Source organism: Drosophila willistoni, assembly GCF_018902025.1.
Source record: "Drosophila willistoni isolate 14030-0811.24 chromosome XL unlocalized genomic scaffold, UCI_dwil_1.1 Seg141, whole genome shotgun sequence".
Lineage (NCBI taxonomy): Eukaryota > Metazoa > Arthropoda > Insecta > Diptera > Drosophilidae > Drosophila > Drosophila willistoni.
In genome coordinates this window covers 6,083,116-6,104,860 of record NW_025814052.1, presented here as the reverse complement: position 1 = coordinate 6,104,860, position 21,745 = coordinate 6,083,116, and the positions used below count along the sequence as shown (strand labels likewise).

The 21,745-nt window shown below is 37.1% G+C and overlaps 2 protein-coding genes across 2 annotated transcripts; both read right to left on the bottom strand.

Moving 5' to 3' along the window:
• Positions 1-488: 488 nt before the first annotated feature.
• Positions 489-1,302, bottom strand: LOC6648537 (cuticle protein 16.5). The gene is made up of 2 exons (XM_002071500.4): positions 1,261-1,302; positions 489-1,172 (listed from the first exon to the last, which is right to left on the bottom strand). The coding sequence occupies exons 1-2, from the start codon at positions 1,261-1,263 to the stop codon at positions 618-620; spliced, it is 558 nt and encodes a 185-aa protein (XP_002071536.1). The 5' UTR covers positions 1,264-1,302; the 3' UTR covers positions 489-617.
• A 2,153-nt stretch (positions 1,303-3,455) lies between these two features.
• Positions 3,456-5,750, bottom strand: LOC6648536 (spidroin-2). Its single transcript, XM_002071499.3, has one exon. It carries the CDS (start codon positions 5,748-5,750, stop codon positions 3,456-3,458), a length of 2,295 nt encoding a protein of 764 aa, XP_002071535.3.
• Between the last annotated feature and the right edge of the window lie 15,995 nt (positions 5,751-21,745).

Sequence of the window (21,745 nt, the reverse complement as noted above, 5' to 3'; positions counted from 1 at the left end):
TATTAAATTTTGGCTCTGACATATCTGGTTTATGTTTTTTAATGTTTATCTAGACTAAACCAAATGGGTATTTTATGGTGCTGACTCGTTAATAATCATATGCAGAGGTCTATAAATTTTAGCCTACAGATCTATAATTATTCTCGATCTAACCTATAGCTGACAATGTCTTATTTATATACATACATATATGTACATATCAGTCCATAATTTGAGGAGCAATAAATTTTGTGCCTTTTTGTTTAGAAACTTTTGAAAAGTGTTAGGATAACTTGTTTATTTCCTGAGCTATTAACACCAAACCTGGTAATTATTTAACCGCCCTGCCAAATGTTAATGTCAACTATGACGATTACGTATCAGGTAACTATATACATATGTATGTACATTAATGATGAATGTTGTTTCCCTCCAAAATTGGTAGCCATTAAACATACATAGTTAAGTTTCAATTTCCCATTGTCTATTAAATAATTTGAAAAAATTGATTTGTTTACATAAATATTTCGTCTCTTGTTTTATTTTTCTTCACACAAAAAAAAATTGTGAGGGGTTTTGGGGGAGTAAAAAAAAAAAAAAATTGACAGTTATTTACAATTTTCTGTTGGTTTTCCTTTTTACTTCTTGTAGACATAACCACCGTTGGAGGCGTACTGGGTGCCGACATCGTAGGCAGAGCCACTGGAGTAGCTAGACGATGGAGCCACGTAGCTTACGGATGGAGCAGCTGGAGCGGAGTATTGAACGGCGGGAGCAGCATAGCTTACAGATGGAGCGGAGTATTGAACGGCTGGGGCAGAGTAGCTTACAGCTGGAGCAGCTGGGGCCGAGTAGTGGACAGCGGGAGCAGAGTAGCTGACAGATGGAGCAGCAGGAGCCGAGTAGTGGACAGCGGGAGCCGAGTAGCTAACCGATGGAGCCGAGTAGCTCACGGAAGGAGCAGAGTAGCCTACAGATTGAGCCTGAGCCACTGGGGGCAAGTACTCATTGCTGGGAGCAGAGTAGGACACACTTGAGCGAACTGGAGCCGAATAGCTGACAGAAGGAGCCGAGTAGGTCCTCTGCACTGATGGAGCAGAATAGACCTGCTGAACAGGTGGCAGATATTCATTGCTTAGATGGCTAACATCGGCAGCTGCGCAAGCGAACAAGGCGAAGACAATAAGGAATTTCTGTTGGATTAGAAAGAAAAGAACAAATATGTATATATTTAGTATCGTTATCAAGTCCAATAGAAGGAGGTGAAATTCTTAGACGAACCATGATGAAGTTGATTGTTGAGACTACTGAGCTGGACGAGCTAGAGACTGGAACTGATGCTGATCTCTTTAACGTGCCGGCAATTTATAGTCGGCAAAAGCACTACCCGTGTATGCATATATACAAACATACATAAGTGCCTGCCGGTTCGTAGGTATACAATATAAATCAACAGCTTGCAATGTGAGTATAAGAGAGTCAGACGTCAAAAGAAGAAGAGTCGAGGCTCACTGTAACAAATAAATAAATAAAAACAAAACAAAACAACCAGTAACTGTCAGAAAAAAAGGCAAAGACTAAAACTAAAACCATCCCGTAAAGGAATGGATACCAGACTATAGACCTTGCGATACCCTGTGGCATAGCAAATGTCATAATAATCTGGGCTATAGATAATTAAAAGATATCAATCGACTAAAGCTGTAATTTACTTCATGTATATTAGCAATATTCGTATTCGATTTTACGATTAAAATGTAAAAATTTTTTGGATCGATTGAATTTTTTAAATTATTAATAACTACTTCAACTAAGTGGGCTCTTTGTTTTGTTTTTTGTAAAGATATCAATAATTTGGGATATATTGAGGCCGAATAACACCGTATACACAATATACCCTACCGCCCTAAAAGGGTACAGGGTAGCGACAAATACAAGGCGTAAACAAGTTTTTAAACTTATTTTACAAAATCGTTTTCCAACGCAACGGGTTTCATTTTGATTGTTAGTGGTGTTAACCACGTTTTTGGATCATCTCTTCGGAGTGGACTAATTTTAATGAAGCTCATTAGCGGTTTAGACAATGGCCATCGCTAACATGAAGCCCTCCACCCGCGTCTTTTGCCATATAGTAACTTTTTCCTCTATTTTTTTTATTGTTTTATTTCTGTCCACACCGAAGGTTAAAAATCAAACGATTGATTTTTGGATAATATTATTTAATAAACAACTAATTATCTGAGGTTAGGTGCGGCCATTAGGGCACTTATAAAATAGGTCATCACAACAATTTGCAGTGTTCAGAGAATGGTTTTCGGGGAAAATAACGAATAAGAATAAGACTGCAGGGAATCATCAAGTTCAGTTCAGTTAATTTACTTTCTAAAACGGCCTTGGGCTTGCCTAGAGTTACGAGCCGCATGGCAAGCTTTACATAATAAGTACAAGTGCAGATACAGATACAGATACATTGCGAATCACACTGCCAAGGGAAGACGCCGGTAGATCAACTTTTACTTTGACCACCGCTAAGACACACTGCCGACACAGACACAAACAGGGCAGATGCGATGCTGATGCCTGATGCCATGCAGTTGATCATGAACTTTAACTAAATGATGCGGAACCCATAAACTTTGCCTAATGACTCAACTGAGAATGAGAACATGACAAAAATGATGATGACTAAAGCTAAAAAATTTGACCAGTGCATTGTGAGTTTATATACTGTGAAATATAGGTATAGTTAAATTTGTAAATAATTTACAGACCGTTTAGCTAAATGTTACTTAAACTTTAAATTGTAAATAAAGCTTATATGTTAATTGTTTAGAACTCGGCTTGATTTGAAGGATAAATTAATTCTATGCCATTTTATTAAAGGCTCATTTGCCTCACAAAGAAATACCAAACAATATTCTAACGTATCAACAAGTATTTCCAAAAGAAGTGACTTTCTTTTTAGATTGAACTTCAAAGCGGAACCAAACGACTTTTAGGTAAATTCAGAATAAGTTTTTCTAGACAGAAAGTCGAGTTTACATCATCATCTTTAATAAAATTCCATTTACTCAGTCTAATTAAAGTTGATTGCGCTGTGATAAATATGTTTGAGGTTGAGATAATTGTTTTACTTCAATCATAAAACAAAATCCATTTTGTTGTAAAATTTAATACCCTTTCCGTGAACTGTAACCTTTTAGAATGTAAATATTTGTATACCCTAACTAATGTATTTCTGATTGTCATAACGTGTTGAGATCGGATCAACGCCCCACTAATCACTTAAATTTGAAGTTATCGTGCTAAATGTGTCTAAAACCCAATAGAAGAAAGGATCGATTAATTGCAAAATTAATGATTTAGAATATCATTGATTTGCCATCAATTAAATTCGAACAAAGAATAATAGTCTACAGACAATGGCATACATATTGATTGATTATCGGAATATATTTTATTGTGATGAGGTAAACTTAGTAGACATAACCGCCATTGGAAGCATATTGAGTGCCGTATGAGGATTTTGATGAAGCGGCAGCACTTGAGCTGTAAACTGTGTTGGTGTTAGATGAATAGGATGAACGCAAGTGAGCTGGAGTAATAGTATCCCGGCCAATGGCAACTGGAACATGTGTATCAGCGTTAAACGGTTCGATGCTGTTTGAGACGGGATCCTGATACGAAGCGATTTCTCCAGAGTATGCGGGAGCTTGCAATTGATTACTTAAAACGGCCTTTCCTTGGACATAGGAATGAACGGTAGTAACTTTAGCGGAGTATTGAGCGGGTTGATAGGAACTTGAGTCGCCACCAGGAACAACGGCGGAAGATTGCACACCGACTGTAGCAGTTTTCAGATGAGCAGGAGTATATTCAGCGGGCTGGTAAGAGCTTGAATCGCCACCAGGAACAACAGCGGAGGACTGGAATCCGACTGTAGCAGTTTTCAGATGGGCAGGAGTGTATTCAGCGGGCTGGTAAGAACTTGAATCGCCACCAGGAACAACAGCGGAGGACTGGACACCGACAGTGACAGTTTTCAGATGAGCAGGAGTGTATTCAGCGGGCTGGTAAGAACTTGAATCGCCACCAGGAACAACAGCGGAGGACTGGAATCCGACTGTAGCAGTTTTCAGATGGGCAGGAGTGTATTCAGCGGGCTGGTAAGAACTTGAATCGCCACCAGGAACAACAGCGGAGGACTGGAATCCGACTGTAGCAGTTTTCAGATGAGCAGGAGTGTATTCAGCGGGCTGGTAAGAACTTGAATCGCCACCAGGAACAACAGCAGAGGACTGGAATCCGACTGTAGCAGTTTTCAGATGAGCAGGAGTGTATTCAGCGGGCTGGTAAGAGCTTGAATCGCCACCAGGAACAACAGCGGAAGACTGGACACCGACAGTGACAGTTTTCAGATGAGCGGGAGTGTATTCAGCGGGCTGGTAAGAACTTGAATCGGCACCAGGAACAACAGCGGAGGACTGGAATCCGACTGTTGCAGTTTTCAGATGAGCAGGAGTGTATTCAGCGGGCTGGTAAGAACTTGAATCGCTACCAGGAACAACAGCGGAAGACTGGACACCGACAGTGACAGTTTTCAGATGAGCAGGAGTGTATTCAGCGGGCTGGTAAGAACTTGAATCGCCACCAGGAACAATAGCGGAAGACTGGACACCGACAGTGACAGTTTTCAGATGAGCGGGAGTGTATTCAGCGGGCTGGTAAGAACTTGAATCGCCACCAGGAACAACAGCGGAGGACTGGAATCCGACTGTAGCAGTTTTCAGATGAGCAGGAGTGTATTCAGCGGGTTGGTAAGAACTTGAATCGCCACCAGGAACAACAGCAGAGTACTCCTCATTGTGGGAAGACGACTTCAGATGCTCTGGAGTGTATTCAGCGGGTTGATATGAGCTGGAATCACCTCCAGGAACTACGTCGGACTCTCCGTTGTAGGAAGAAGCCTTCAGATGTTCTGGAGTGTACTCGGCGGGCTGGTAAGAGCTTGAATCGCTACCAGGAGCAACAGCGGAAGACTCAACACCGACAGTGACAGTTTTGAGATGAGCAGGAGTGTATTCCTCGGGTTGGTAAGAGCTTGAATCGGCACCAGGAACAACAGCGGAAGACTCAACACCGACAGTGACAGTTTTGAGATGAGCAGGAGTGTATTCCTCGGGTTGGTAAGAACTTGAATCGGCACCAGGAACAACAGCAGAGTACTCCTCATTGTGGGAAGTAGACTTCAGATGTTCTGCAGTGTATTCAGCGGGTTGATATGAGCTGGAATCACCTCCAGGAACTACGTCGGACTCTCCGTTGTAGGAAGAAGCCTTCAGATGTTCTGGAGTGTACTCGGCGGGCTGGTAAGAGCTTGAATCGCTACCAGGAGCAACAGCGGAAGACTCAACACCGACAGTGACAGTTTTGAGATGAGCAGGAGTGTATTCCTCGGGTTGGTAAGAACTTGAATCGGCACCTGGAACAACAGCAGAGTACTCCTCATTGTGGGAAGTAGACTTCAGATGTTCTGCAGTGTATTCAGCGGGTTGATATGAGCTGGAATCCCCACCAGGTACTGCAGACGCATCAGAAACCTGCTCTTGGGAGTACTTAAGGTGAGCTTCGTGGTCAGCTTCAGAAGAATGAGAACTGTAGCTAGTTGCCACATTAGATGCGGATGAGGAGGAAAGGCCATAACTCTCGTCGGCATTTTGGCCCAAGTGAAGGTGACTGACATCAGCAGCCACTTGGCCTGCTACCAGCATTAATGCAATGACGTAGAATTGCTAAAAAAAAATAACCAAGTCCAATTAGAATTCAAAATATTTGGGAGTGGGAAAGCGTCAATGGAAAATTGAATAAGCTTCAAAGTGAATCCCCTGAACCTGAACTTACCATGTTTTAGTCGATTCTGTTGTTAATATTAAAAATGTTTCAAGTTTTTATACCTCCCAAAAAAAAAGAAGAGCCTATGCTAATTGGACGTTTATTATGATTTCAAAAGGTTTGGCTTTTTTCCTTTTTGTTTTGTGTCTGTCCATCTATTAGGTCACTCCCGATCATATATGCGGTATATTCGCTAACTTTTATCATATATCAACCCATATCATTCTAAGCCCATCTATACCCAACCACAACGACTATACTTACTCTAGTGAAACACTATACAAAAAATCTCAAGTGAAGATCTCCAAGCCAAGGATAAATATTGTGTTTAAAACTAAGATATTAACATATAGTTACTATCTTGCAGTCACTTGATCTAAAACTATATAAAGACTCATTTCAAATGATTTTATTATGTAAGTGTATAGAAAGTTCTACATTGTCAATGACAGTCTGTCTATCTGGTTTTGATCATTATCGTTATTCTTTTCTATACATGAATTCAGATAAACAACATAATTTGAAAGAACATAACAAAAACCCAATACAAAACAAAAAATAAACAAGAAAACCAAACAAAAATATTATACACTGCTAAAAAAATTTAATTTCTAGTAACCTGTCTGAAATCACAATAGCAGAATCTGATGGATTTAATGAGCCAAATGTCTAAAATTTTGTTCTGTACTTTTCTCATAGTTTCAATGGACTTGATCTCATCTGACTTTTGGATAATTTCTTGTATGGGTTGTTAAATTAAAATGACTAATTAGCACATTGCAAGGTTTCTTTTTTTATCGAATAATCGGCTTGAGCTTCAGAAGAAAACGGGTTTGATATTGGGCAAATGTCTATGACAAATTGAATTCACTAGCTACTAATTGAGTGCTCACAGCGATCTTGTCAATGTCTCTTTAAATTCACATTAAAACTTGTCCATTAAACGATAGAGAAGGCGAGGGAACAAAATAATACTAACAATTAGAAATCCCTTGTGACCAGACGAAATTCTTTCATACACTTGCCGGCAATATAAACTTGTTTCTATCATAACCAATTATTAAATTTTGCATGTGAAACAATGAGTAAATCGTCTGTGGGGCGTTGCCTAAACTCATGTTAGACTTGATTTTTTTCTTGTTGGATTTTTAACTAAAGTATATAAATTTTATATGCCATTGATTCTCTAGACAGTGATCAGAACTTTTTTTGAAATCAATCCATTTCAGTAAATAAGATTTTAATCCCAAGATAAATGTACGACAAGTAAAAAAGACTATGTTAGGTGTTATTAAAAGTTTGCTAAACCGATGGAACGCTTAGATTAAGTCGACTTTGCACACCCTTAAACGACAGGTTCTTATTAATTCATCTCAATCAGAAGATTCTAAACATATTATTGATCATTAGACTATAGAGTTTACTTTCTACAGGTAATTTTTAATGTCGACTATTGTAAATTTAAGACACTTTCATTGTCTCCAATTTTGAATCCCGCCCGATGATGACGGCAAGCTCTGGCCATAAATAGAGCTAATAAAATATGCAATTTCTTGTTTGAATCTTTGTTTTATTTAGTTTTTGTTTTTTTGTTGGTTTTTTTGGGAAACACAGAAGATAAATAACAGGTATGTAATAGACAGTGAGGAGTTTTAGACTGACTCATTGATGGGTATATAATTATATCGTCTTTTTTTCTTTCTTCTTTTTTGCATTTCATAAGAATTTTTGCTGTCGAACTGGTTTAGCCGTTTTGTATACAAGAACATGTATTTTACAGATCTATAAAAGTGGTCTAGTCTAGTGGAATATTTTCTTTGATTAAATTATGCAAAATTTATGAGTTTTGTGATCAACAAAATAGAAATTAAAAATCTTTGCATAGCATGTAAATTAAAAACCTATTTTGGGCTTTCGTATTCTCTATTAGGCAAGAATTTAAATAAAATACAACAGTTTATTTTATTTTTATTAAATCTAGCTATTGTTTGTAAACAATTTGGACGAGTTGGAGTTGAACTTTATAATTATTTTTTAATACACATTATGGATGACTTGGAGTAATAGGTAGTTACCTCTAAATTAAAAAGTACTTCCTACCTAATCTAATACTTATGTAGTAGGTAACGATCAAACCTAAACTAACTATCTCTAATCGCCGAAGCATCGAAAGTTAAAAAATACTGACTAAACAATAAATCGTAAAAACACATGCGAAGTAGCTAATAAATAATAAGAATCACTTTCCTTTCAAATAATAGATATATTTTTCTGCTATTCAAAAAATGCAAGTCCAGACTTGGTAAAACATGTCTCTGCTCACTTTTTTCTCAGTTCTATTCTACATAAGCACTTAAAAGTAGAAAATGTCAGGGAGTGTCTATCATCTATCTATCATCTGGCTTAGCTAATTTACTTAGTCAGCCACTCAAAGTCATTTTAAACACTTTACTGGTTAATCGCTCACTAAAAAAGCGGTTAAAGAGTCTGGAAGTGTTCTCCATTAATATTGAGAACAATTCAATATTTGGAATATACTTATTTTCATAACATAAACTAAGGAAAGGAAAGCATATTATATACTCTTTGATATAGTTTTACTTAAGCAGAAGATAAAATGAAGTATTTGAGAGTACTCTTTATTTTACAACTAATTTCAATACAAATTGAAAAATTTGTAAATATCTTAAAGTTTCTGTATAACTACATATGACCAATGGATTTTCACTTATGCGTGTGACCAGAAAATGAATTTCGTTGTTAGTTAGTTAGTTAGTTGGTTGATGTTTATTTACTGGGCGGTTTCTACAGTGTTCCGAGATGTTGAACAAAAATGTTTGCAAAATACATAAATGTTGTTTAAGAGACTAGTCACTTAAATCACTAGCCGCTTCAACTTGTATCGTGTACTTTGTTTAGCTACTATAAGACAAGTGCGTACTGAGCTTCCGACTATAAGCTAAAATCAGGGGCCCGGCCGAATTCATTAATGATAATGTGTGCGTATGTGTGTGTGTATCTCTTCTCATCACACTTGAAAATCGTGTTTCAAAACAGGCAATAAAAGCAAATTCACTCTAAAATTTTATTATTAAACGTTAAAGTGATCAATTCTGTGGCTGACAAAAAGATTGGCAAACAAAATAAATAAATTCAATTCGATTTAAAGTTCATGTCTCTCGCATGAAATGAATTCAATTTAATTATCATCGTTTAGTAGATTTTTTTTTGGAATTTTTAAATTCAAGGGTATTTTAGATTCGTGGTGAAAAAGGTACATTCAGTTATGTTTATCTACTTCTATGTTGGTGTTGTTGTTGTTGTCAACATAAGAAATTTGTCTCGGTATTTCACAATTTTTTTGCCGCGATCTTTGCCCGCTGGCAACAACAACAAACAAAAAAAAAAAATAGAAAATAAAATATTGATAATTGGCAAATATAGGCAAAATGATTTGCACACTGGCAATGTTGAGGTGACTATCTTAATAAATGCACCAAATGATTAAACATCTTGTGCAACTAATGTGAGATTAATCAAGTTAAGTGCCATCAAATTGGCACAAGTCCAAGCAATTACTTCCCTATACCGTGTACTAAGCAGAAATAGAAAGAAGAGTTACTCTCAGCATGGAATGTAGGAAAAACAATTTCTCTCTGCAAGACTTTGAGATTTGAGGGCGAAAGGATCACAAAATCTCCTTCAAGTTTCTATGTATTTACTGACTTTTTAGCAAGGAATTAGGAAAGTATAAAAGTGAATAAAATTATTAGGCATTGGTAAAAATTAAAATGAGTCGATTCAACAAAAAATTTGTCATCTCAAATATTTTAATCCTACATAGATAATGTATTAATACTATGCTCTTAAATCGAACAGTACTCTGATATATTTTATATGTGTATTATATTATATGAGGGCCAGTTCTCGTTTCAGATTTTGAATGTTTTGCCGCCGAGCCAAATTATTAGATTTCAAATCGTTTAATGATAAGTAGTTGCATATTTTATTATAAACTCTCAAAAATTACGACTTTTATATATTTCTCTAATAATCTGCAATATGTTGAAAATATTTCTAACATAAGCACATATAAGTGGATGGTTTTGTTCCAACTATTAATTTACAAGAATTGTTCTTAGCAGACACTCAAAAAATTGAATGTGAAAAGGACATAAAGACAGTCGAATTTGACCTATTCTCTTCTTTAACGTTTGTAATCAAAATAGTTATGCCACTTTTTATAGTTGACAATGACAACAACAAATGATATTCAAAATTTTTTAAGATTTAAACGTTTTGCCAGGATTAAAATCAAATTAGTTTAACAACAATTCTTAATTGAAACCTGAGCTATCGATTTAATTGATTAATTGAAACCGTTCTCGATTTACGTTTGAAATTGACTCAGAAACGGGAACAGATCTGATTATTCCATCTATATATTATAATATATTTTTCTTATTTTTCTAAGAACATGGAACTATATTGTATTGAAATGAAAATGATCTATTTTATAGGTTTTATATCAATAAACAATACCAATCAGAAACTGTGAATTTATTTTATAATTTGCTTCTTTTTCTTTTGATAAGTAAAAGAGGAAGAAACGAATGCTCTACTTAATGTGAATGTTCGTTTTCTTAACTACAATTTTACGAGGGGTTTTTTTCTTTTTCTTGGTTGGTCCAACATATTCTTGTGCTTGTGTTTCTTTTTCTTTCTTGCTGAGTCTGCCTCTGCACCGAATTTTAATTAGCCCAAGTGTCTTTCAGGTAGTAGTAGTAAAAACTTTATTGTTGCCTACTTTCAGGCAACATTAAAAATTAAATGCATATCAAACAAATAAGAGGGGCGCCAAGGGACACTGCAAGAAGCCCCTAGCCAAACCAGAACCTACATCACCCACACATGTGCCAGGACAAGAAGCTGCTGTGGCTGCTGTTGCTTATGTTGATGATGATGATTATCATGATTATGATGACAATGATGTAGTCCCAAAAAAAATTTGTTGACAAAGTCCAAGCCCAAATTTTACCCAACCAAGCAATCAAGCAAAATGAGGTGCATTTTCCGCATCTCAACCATCCACCCAACCGTCTACCCATACCCAAAGTAAAGACAAAAGATGAGAAAAATGAAAATAATAATAATCACTAGGCGACAAAATGTGTTGCATACAATGCGGCGCGCTTGGTAAAGACAACAAAATGCCTTGAGGCATTCAAAGGACCAGGAACCAGGAACCAGGATATGGCTGGCTTAGTAGCGACTCCGTCTACATGGATGGCTGCATCTGAGTTGCCTTATGCTCGTGTAAATTATTATCCTCCAAATATTTGACAAAATTTGACTCCTCTCGTCAACGAAGAAAACCTGAAATGAAAAATCACAATTTCCTGAGCTGCGATAAGCCCGACGGCAACATTTTCTCTAAAAGTATCTTTTATTTCTTTTTGGAATATATAAAAATAGACATAGATGCTTGATTTGGTAAGCCGAATGTAGAATACTTTGTGATATTCGCCTCTCTATCTCTCTGACAATATTTCCTTTGCTTTAGTCTACGTCTCTTGTTGGAAATTTCCATGACTTGAGTATGTCCCAGATGCAACCCTACAGGGTATCCAATTATATATGTACAGCGTACGGCAGTGTCGTCTTAATGACTGACGGGCGGTCATATTAGAAGCTATCCGATGTGAGTGTGTGGCGGGTTTTGGGCCCCCAAATTTTGTGTGCGCAGCCTTTTACCCCAACAACGGCAGCTCTACCCTTGTTTCTCATCAAATTTATATCTTTACACTGACGTCAAGGCAAATTTATTGAACGAGTTGATATTTTATATTCATTTCAATCTACAAAACTTTATTACAAATTCTTGTAAGTTGTATATTTTTTAGTTTATTTTTTCTATGTTTATTTAACTGAGATCCATGATTTTGGTCTTATAAATAGCTTATTTAACTATATGATTTAGGGTAATATAAAGAGAAGTGTCTATAGAGGGTATTAATCGAGTTTCCTCTATATATGTATCCTTGGATTTCCAAACTATTTCAAAATTTTATTGAAATTCGATTTGGTGATGGTCATAAAAATTATATAATTAAACTATAACAGAGCCTATAGGGCTTCCTATAGGGCATATGCAACCAAAATGCATATCTAAATAGCGGATCTGGTTTTAATTGTTTCAATTTATAAGAAAGAAAATTTTCAAAGTAAAAATTATAATTTACAAAATGTGAATTCTTCTATTGCTTATTGTTTACTTTAGGGGAACAAATTGGCTAACATAAATGGGTGCAAGAAGTTTATTGGGTAAATTGAATATCAAACATTTCGGTTTCGGTCTCATGGACATTTGATGCCAAGGTGTCTATAATTGCAATCAAGGCCACAATTGAAGGCGATTTGGATTTTTTTTCTTTCCTTGATCATGGCCTAGAGATTAAGTAAGAGCATTTTATCTTCATTGAACTTGCTTAAGTGAAAGCCTTTTATCCCGTCATGGCTTGTTAAATTTAAGCGCTGCTTCTTGCTCGCTCTCTCTTACTCTCTCTCTCTCCCTCTCTTTCGCTGTCTCTTGGTCTGATTCTTGTTTTAATGGCTTTTTCGGTTTTAGCTGGTCGTGTGTTAATGTTGATGACAGGAATAGCACCAGCAGCAGCGGCGGCGACCAAAACCAAACCGGAGAAGGGTGTGTGCCATGACCATGATGAAGTTGTCGCTCATTCGGCAATGAAATAGATGGGCAAGAGAATGTTATAGGAGAGGGAGAAGGTAAGCTAAAAAGGAGCTGTGGGGCCTCTGCTCGTTAACTTGCCTTTTAGTCAAGTTGTTTTTGGCAATCTTCGGCCAAAAGGAGAGAGTGGCAGAGAGGGAGAGATGAGAATGGGAGAGGCAGGATGAAAAAAAGTGTTATAAATTGCATTTAGTGTCGGGCTTCGTCATTGGTGATTTGTTTGCCTGACAGAACATAAACGAGGCAAAAGGTCAAACTCCAACAATGGGCCACCACCGTTCCTCTCTCTCTCTACTAACAGACACACACACACACACACACACACACACACAGAGACTCACATAGTATCTTTAGTTTGACTCCTTGTTCGTTCGTCTTCCTGGTCATATGCAAATTTGTGAGCAATGTGTTTCGGCATTTTCGAATTGTTTACAAATTTCGAAATGGCTTGCGGGTCGCGGTATCCGACTAGATATGCTAAAATAAAACTTCAGTCATAAACTAAAAGACTTTGTTTACAAATTAAATGCAGAATGCAACAAACGACATTTTCATCCAGCGAGGGGGCAGATATTCGGAGGATATCTTCACGTATGTATGTTTGTATGTATAAAAAGAAGGTGGATCGAGTTTTTGAGCATACGATTTTTTGCGCCTAGAGCACCGATGGCCCAGATGGACCATTCTTTGCTCTCCACACTCTGAGCCGCGATGCTTGTCTGTGAGAGGTTCCCGGTTCCTGGTTACCGATTCCCAATTCCCTCATGTTCGCATGTGTGCGTACCTAATACAGACGATATGCAAAGCTGTCCACTGGCTACATGTGTTTTACATGAATTTTAAATGATATGTTAAGTAAAAATGCGCAGCTAAACAGACGGCATGAGGTAGGAGGACAACGAGTCAGTTGAGCCATCGGATGACTATGGTGGCTACGACCACGTCTACGGTGAGTGCGTGTATGTTATAATACAGACACACTCACACACACACACACACACACACACACACACACACATACATACACGCAGTAAATCAGTGGCGGGTAAGTGTAGGTGCATTTGTGAACCTTAATACCTTTAATACAGTGGTTGCAACATTACAAAAACTAAGACTCAGAAGTTCCCTAAGGAACTTCCCTTCCTTAAGGAAAACCTTGTTCGTTATTGTTTTCTAAACAAGTCAAAGAATGTGTGAGATTAATAATGGATGAAACTGAAAGTGTCAAGGAAAATACTTAAAGATTTCTTGAGGCAGTTTTCATCTGAATTTTCATTTAAATTCGACAGTTGAGTTGAGGAAGAAAACAAACAAAATAGTTAAATTGAATAGTTTGCGAATCTGGCGCAAAGTTAATACTTTAGAAGAGTCGTTACTTAATTATGTCTAACTCTCTATTTAGTTCTCGATAGATTAGTTGTCTAAGTTGCCCAGTCACATAGGTAACTGAACAACGTCGATCCGGGATCGAATTCCAGACAAGCTTACGCAAAATTCATAGCATACTTTCGGGGTCTTTCAAGGTACATCATCTTTTTAAAAGTTTTCGATTAACAAAAGAAACTTTAAATTGAAAATATTTGGACAATATACTAAAGAAAGTAGAGATTTCATTTATAGTTAATTTGTGTTAAATATTAAAATGAAATTTATTGGTTTAGTTGCCCCCTAAAGTATGTCAAGATAAACTAATGCAGCGGTTAAAAGGTCCCTTCTTCAGTGTGCTCTGTTTGACCCCATTATTTGCTGTCATCCCACTGTTGTTTGTTGTCCAGTTTTAGGGGGAAAGGGCAGTTGCTGGAACTGGAGAGAGCGCGGCAAGGTGTGGTGCGGCTTAAATACTAAACCACCTCCTCTTTCTTCTTCTAGCCAGCCCATTTAAAAACTATGCAAAGTTTATGCGAATCTAAAATATTTGCACTGGTCATGCGCATGCGCTGCAAACTCAATTGTTTGAACACTTTTATATCTTAAATGCAGGCAAAAGAAAAATCAAACCAAAGAAGAAGATGAAGTTTCAAGAAGAAACTGGGCGAGCATCAGCAGCTGCCGGCGGGTGCAGAATGCGAGTGTGCACCGTTGTGGCAACTTCTGCTAGCTGCTTGCTGCCTGCTGCCTGCCGCCTGCTGCCTGATGCCTGCTTCCTGATGCTATCAATTCAAAGTCAAATGGGGGACAACAGAACAAATCGGCGCTGCATGTATAATGAGACTGAGGCCGCAGTGTTTCTTACGACTTGTAACTTGAATGTTCGGTTTTTGATACAAGGCATCCCACAGTATCGCTCGATGCTAAAATGTCTCCCTTTTGATTTTGTGTTTATGAAAATTATGGTTAAATACTATACTCATTCAGTGGTATTTTTGTTTAGGGTCAAATCCATTGATGATGACTTCGCCTGGGGTCAATTCCTTTATTAAGGTCTACTTATTGTTTTTTCCCTTGTCGAGATCATTCAAAATGTCTTTATTATGAAAATGTGTGGAATTGGATTAGAAATCCATTAGTCATTTAATGAGAAATTAGTTAAAAATGCAATGAGATTTAATGCTTGAACAACAAAATGTTTGATAGCCACTTTCTTGGTGAAAAAGTTAAGCAGAAAGCACTTAGCAATCGGCATATAAGATAACACCCCAAAAACCTCAGCCTCTCGACACTTTCAAGAACTACAATTTCCTTAAATACAGGGCGCAAGGAGAATCGCTGAGCGGCCAAATTGCCAATTGAACACCCGAATTTACAATTTTCGAACTAACCTTTTGGGTTTTTCATTTTCCCCACATTTTTTGCCCCTTTTGCCTTTTCATTGGGTAGGCGAACAATAAAATTATAGCCTGAACCCAAGTGTTTGTAGGCAAAGTACTTAACAAGTCAGCGCGGTCTGAAGAGTTTCATTTTCCCAAGCCAAGCTGGTAAGCCAAAAACAAAAAACCAATGAAATAAATATATGTGTATGCGGATAGACAACCATTTGTATACTCTAACTCCAAGTTTTAAGTAAGTCAAATGGGAGAGGAAACTACTTAGCAGGCAACATTGAATAGTTGGATGAAAGCAAATGGAAATGTTGGAATGTTTTCATCCAAAAGGCTAGAAAGATGGGCAATACTTTATGGTCTATACCTCCATTGCGATATTTCAAACAAGTAGTTATCATTTACAAGATAAATATAAAAAATTTCTATAAACTTTAGTCACCATGTAAATATTGACCTAATGTTGTCTATTTATTTAGTTGTAACTCGCCACTGGTTTAAGTATTTTATTTTAAATATATTTTTAAGAAACAAAAAAGAAAATCAATAATTGCTCAAAAGTTTTCCAAAGAGCAAATAAAGAAAAGTCTTAGCAGTCCAAGAAAAGTAGTTTAAAAAAAATCTAAACTGATAACAACATTAAATTCAATTTCGAATTGATCTTATTCGAAGATAGTTCTCATTGATTTTCCTTTCGATTCTTTTAAAACAAAACAAATTTAAACCAAAACATACGAATTCTTGGCCATAAAAGAAAATTTTATTTTTTAATTTGATTATGTCGGAAGTTTCTAGCCCAACAACTTTTGCTGAGGATCGTAAGGGGAAACTTTTGGATCGCTGTCTATCGGATGGCCTAATCAAAATGGCTGGAGGATTCGCTATTGGGTCAATTGTTTCCATATTGTTCCTTAAGCGACGATTGTGGCCAGCCTGGTTGGGCGCTGGATTTGGCATTGGCATGGCCTATCGCACTTGTGAGAGGGATATGAATGCAATGGAATAAATTGAATCATTCAAGAATCGGACAATTGGTATCCATTTCACATTACTACAATTAATACCGATTCACAAAAGAAAACAAGCAGGAAAAAGGCAACTGAAGGAGATTTCAAATTGTTGGCACATTCTCAATTTCTTCATTCATTGTTTATTATTATTTAATGGATTGATAATTACAATATAAACAAGCTCCTTCAATTTCAAAAACTAATCACAATAATCGCTTAATCATAGTTGGAATTAAGACTTTAAAAACCGAAAGGACTTTTTCTGGGAAAGTTTTACAATTTACAGATAAGCAACACGATTGAGTTATAACTGTGGAAAACTATGGAAAGTCTTAAAACGAAATTTATCCTATCTTATAGATCAGTCTCTATCTCTCTCTAGATTTTCTAAAGTCTTACAAAGATAAGTGATATAAAGAATCTTCTATGAAATCTATGAAACTCCTGTAAATTGGTAGCAATATTAACAAATCTTCCCTCGGATTTGATTGATGGATTGGATAAAGCGACATTTCTTTAATTAATGTTAAGTTTGCTAAAGATTTCTTGCAATAAAAGCAACAATCAGAGGCATCTTTTAAGGTAGTTAAAAGAATTCATATCTGAAATTGATCTCACCATGTGGTACACTTTCATCCAAATCCAAAATTCAAATCAAAATCGAAATCGAAGCCTCTACAAAGAGCGCTAATGCGACAAGTCCAGCAAAGTCCAGCAGAAGAACAAAAAAACACAACAACAACAGCAGCAAAATCCCGACAAAAAACACTGTTGCTAGCAGCTTCCTAGAAATGAAAAATCTGATGCATTACCATGATATAAGTAAGGCGCAACGAATTGCAGTTCGCTGCCAACCTAGAGCCAGAGCCAGAACCCAAGTCAGAGACCAGCCCAGCCCAGTTGCTGGACAGTTGGGAGTTGGAGATGGAGCTGGAGTCGGAGTCTGCCATCTTCAAGTAGATTGTGTAGCACGGTCAGCAATTATAATATATACAAAATGCCACAGAGTTCAAAGGGCAATACAAGATAGAGCACAGAGAGACAGAGAGACAGACAGACAGAGAGGGAAAGAGAGGAAGAGAGATAGAGAGTGTGTGTGTGAGTTAAAGCTCTCGTGTTGAGCCTTCAGGCTAGTTTTGGCTCATTGCCAGCTTTGCACATTGTCGATCATCAATAGGTTTTCCTTCTTTTTTTTTTTTTTTTGGCCAGCCTGTAACGCCGCACCCCTATCAAGATGTTTGGGGCATGCTGCAAGATGCAAGTCTTAGCCTAGTAGGCTAAGGACTGAAGACTGCAGACTTTAAGGCGATCGTGATCGAAGCGAACTGAACTGGAGCCATTTGATGATGTTCAGTGATTCTTGATTTGGCGACAGGATTGACTTCTTTTTTGTCTTCCCCTCCACTTTTCGTTAGAGTATTGAATGATCTTTAATGAAATGGATGGAGAATAAATAGGAATAAAGCTTCATGCTTAAAGGTGTATATAATAAAATTATTAAGTCGTATTGATATAGAAATGAGAAAAGGGCATTGCCAATCGTTAGCTACGGGCGGAGAAAACACCATTCTATCTGGCAGTCCAAGCTTCCCGTCCACGTTTAATAAGCAATTTTGATTTGGAGCAGATTATGTGACGAGGCGACCAACTAGACTAAAGTTCCAACATCAGCTTCAGCTTCAACTCTTTTGGTTGCATGCCTCCAATTCCTTCCTTTCATTCTACTGGCTAGCTACTGGCAACAGAGAGCACACCGTTGCGAAACGTGAGCAGCTCTTTTTGCACTTGACTTTGGCGCTGACCTGGCAAAGATTTTTAACTTTGCCTCAAAAGAAAATAACAAAAGAACTTGCAACTTGTTGCTCTAGTGGGCCTCTTGTATGTGTGTGTCTCTCTCTCTTTGGATGCTTTTGCTGGGCTCTGATACTGTTTACATGGAACTCGTACTGATTGCTTCTAGTCATGCGCCGATTTGAAGATTTTCAATTTTGTGATAGAAGTGCTCGAGCAGCAGCAGCATCAGTCTTCAGCCTACAGCCTATGGGGGCCATCATTTTCATTGGAATTGCATGAATTTTTATTGAATTTTAATTGGCTACGTGAGGGCGGCAGCCCTAAGAAACACACACACAAACAGACAGAAAGAGTTAGACAGAGAGAGAGAGAGAATCTCAGTGATATTGATTAGGAAAAGTAAAGCAGATGCACATTTTTTTTATCGATGTTAAATTACATGCTTTTGTATCTATCTGCATTTAGATTTGATTACTCTAAACTGTTCCTTTGCTTTTCTGATTCACATGAAAATGATTATTAACAGTTCATTTTAAATCTTTGTGCATTACGATTTTATTGATTGGTAAAAAAAAGAATAGTTGTAGCATGTATCTAACGACAAAAGCGAAGCAAAAATTAAAACAGCAAACTAAAATAAGTACGGATCAATTACTATCAATTACTTCTACTTCTAGAAAATCATAAATAAAGGATTGTTTAACCCTCTTTGGTGAGTAAGGCTGAAAAGTCAAAGGTTTCCAAAAAATTTTATTATTTTATTACACCATTTTATCTCAAGAATAAAACATTTTGATTCTCCTTCAATGAGATATTCTAATCATTTAAAGTTCTCAAAAGTTAATGAAGTGTTTTGACTTCCAACTTGTGCTGAGTTTACCAAAAATATTGCAAAATAATGACTCAATGCTATACGGAAATATTATTCAAATTTATTGACCCATTTTTGTTCAGTCACAAAACTTTAAATAAGATTAATTCTAAATTATAAAAGACTCATAGTTAATTATTTCTCATTACAGTATTACATGAATATTTTATAGAAATTTTGGCATTCGAATTCCCAACAGATTTGTGACATAAATTAAAATTCAATCCATCAACTACTTGAACAATGTGTCCTGGAATTCTCTTTCAATACTAATTATTATTTTGGGCCAACGTCCAAGCAAAGCCACAAAAACAAAAACAAAAAAAAAAAATTAGAAATAGAAAGGTTCCCAAGAAAATTTGGATCAATTTTCCTAATTTACTGCTGAGTTCAACCTCGTTGCGATTGCGTGTCGTGGCGTGAAAAACGGCACTTAAAAATTTCCAGCACCCTCTCCCCCCTCCACAAGCTTCTCAACATAGAAAGAATAGGTTTGTATGTAATACCTACGACTACTAGAAGAAAATAGAAACGAAAATAAAAAAGGCTGAGGGAAGAAACGAAAAAAAAAAAATAAGGAAAAAAAATAAATCACGACTCAAGTTTCGAAAGCGCGAAACTGTTACCAAAGCACTTAAACTTAAATTGGCCAAGCGACGAAGACGACGACGACGGCGACGACGACGACAACGACGGCAGCGGCGACTAAGGTAACATTAACATTGGTAACATGGTAAACTGAAGCAACGAGTCTATGGCTAAGGAAGTCTGAAGACAGAAGGCAGAAGCCAGAGCTGCGGAGCTGTAATCCAAATTAGAAGTAGTGTAGATAGATACGCCAATAGATTTTATAGCGGGGCTAAGGCGACTGAGGCTGCGACTGCGTCGTAATGATCATGCCCTGGCCAGGTTAATTTTGGCTACGACCATCATCATTACTACATAGATACACTGTGAGAAACTTGGTTGGCCGAAAGTCTTTTTAAATATCACATAGGAAATTGAAAGAAATTACAAATAAGTTGTATTTGCCAAATATTCTAAACAATTTCTTTTGGTGCATTTTGGGATGAGTTTCAGGATGAGAATGAGGATGAAATTGGTGGCAGCGGCAGTGGCGGCGACGGCGGTGACTGTGGCAAAACGCACGATGAGCGTTGAGCGCTCAGGTGAAGCTTGAGATTTGTTTAGTTTTTTTGGTCATGTACAACGTGCACGGAGTGCAGCTTAAGTTTAATGGAACCAATTGAAGATATTTTGTGGGCAAGTGATAAAGTTGTATTCCCAGTTGGAGTAGACAGTTGGCCGGGCCATACCAGGGTCAGGCCGGCTAGCTAGCTGACTGGCAGAGTTAGCTGCATTTTTCATCAACAACTTGAATGCACTTCATGGAAACCCATTAAACGATGCGTAAGGCATCCCGCCAATGGAACGGTATGGAACGATGAGTTTGGATTGGGATTGGGATCGGGGTTGGGGCACTGTATGAATATCGTTGCAGATGTGTTGATACCGCAATAAGTAGAAGACCAAATGCCACGGTTGTCGACTTTTACTCTAGTTACCTGTGAGAAAACATTGTGTATTGTAAGAAGGTTGTATATGTAGGTAATACTAGGCAGTAATAGTAGTTGAAAATAGTAGTCAACAATTCAATGTAAAACGAAGCTAAAGACGACCATAGGATACTCTATATGGTATGGCGTTCACTTACATTCATTTTATCTCAACTTTGTTGTTTAAGAATATAATTATGTAAGGTGTAATTTTGAAAATTTTTTATTAAATTGGTTGACCTTAATGTATACCCGATTATCCAGTGTATGTCTATCGATTTGCTAACTTCTTCTTCCCTGCCATCTATGCGGCTGCTTCCTGCTTCCTTGACTTCTGTCAGTTATTCAATTTTTGCCATTTTATCTGGTGTACATGAAAAAGCTTTTAAACTCACACGCACACCATGAATTGTGGGTGGATTTCAGAGGATTCAGCTTCTGTTTTATCAGTCCTTATCGATAGGCTGCGGCAGAGGCAGTTCTCATACACACACAAACACACATATACATATTGTGAATGTATCAGTGTGGGTGTGAGCCCATGTACCTGGCACTTGGGCATACACACTGATATGCATAATTGCCCAAATAAACGCTGAGTGACATTTCAATAGAAGGCAAACAAAATGCATCACACGAGTAGGGCAAATAAAGAACTATTGAAAAAAAAAAACAAAAACTTTCATGTGCTAAATTTATTCTTCCAAAAAAAAAAAGATCGAATGAGAATCACGCGAACTGAAAGAAAGTGAATACTTATTCAATGTGGCAGCTGTGCCCCAACATATTCCTAGTAGTGTTGGATTGCTCATGAGTGAATGAACAAAACACAGCAACTAAACATGTTCTCTTTCAGTTTGTCTTTTTTGTTCACTATTAATAAAATCGATGTAAGATTCAAAATAAAATTCAATTTACTTATGCTGATCAACTGAATAAGTGAGCAATCGAACAACTGAGCAATGCAGTCGGTAACTGAACAAGTGAGCAGTGAGCAAGTGAATAAAATAAGTGATCATGATCAGCAAAATGCGCAATCTTTATCCAACACTAATATCTAGATATTTATTTATCCTGAAGTTATCTTTAAGAAATCATTGAGGAATCCTAAAGGAAGATTCCGTGATGAGTGTTTT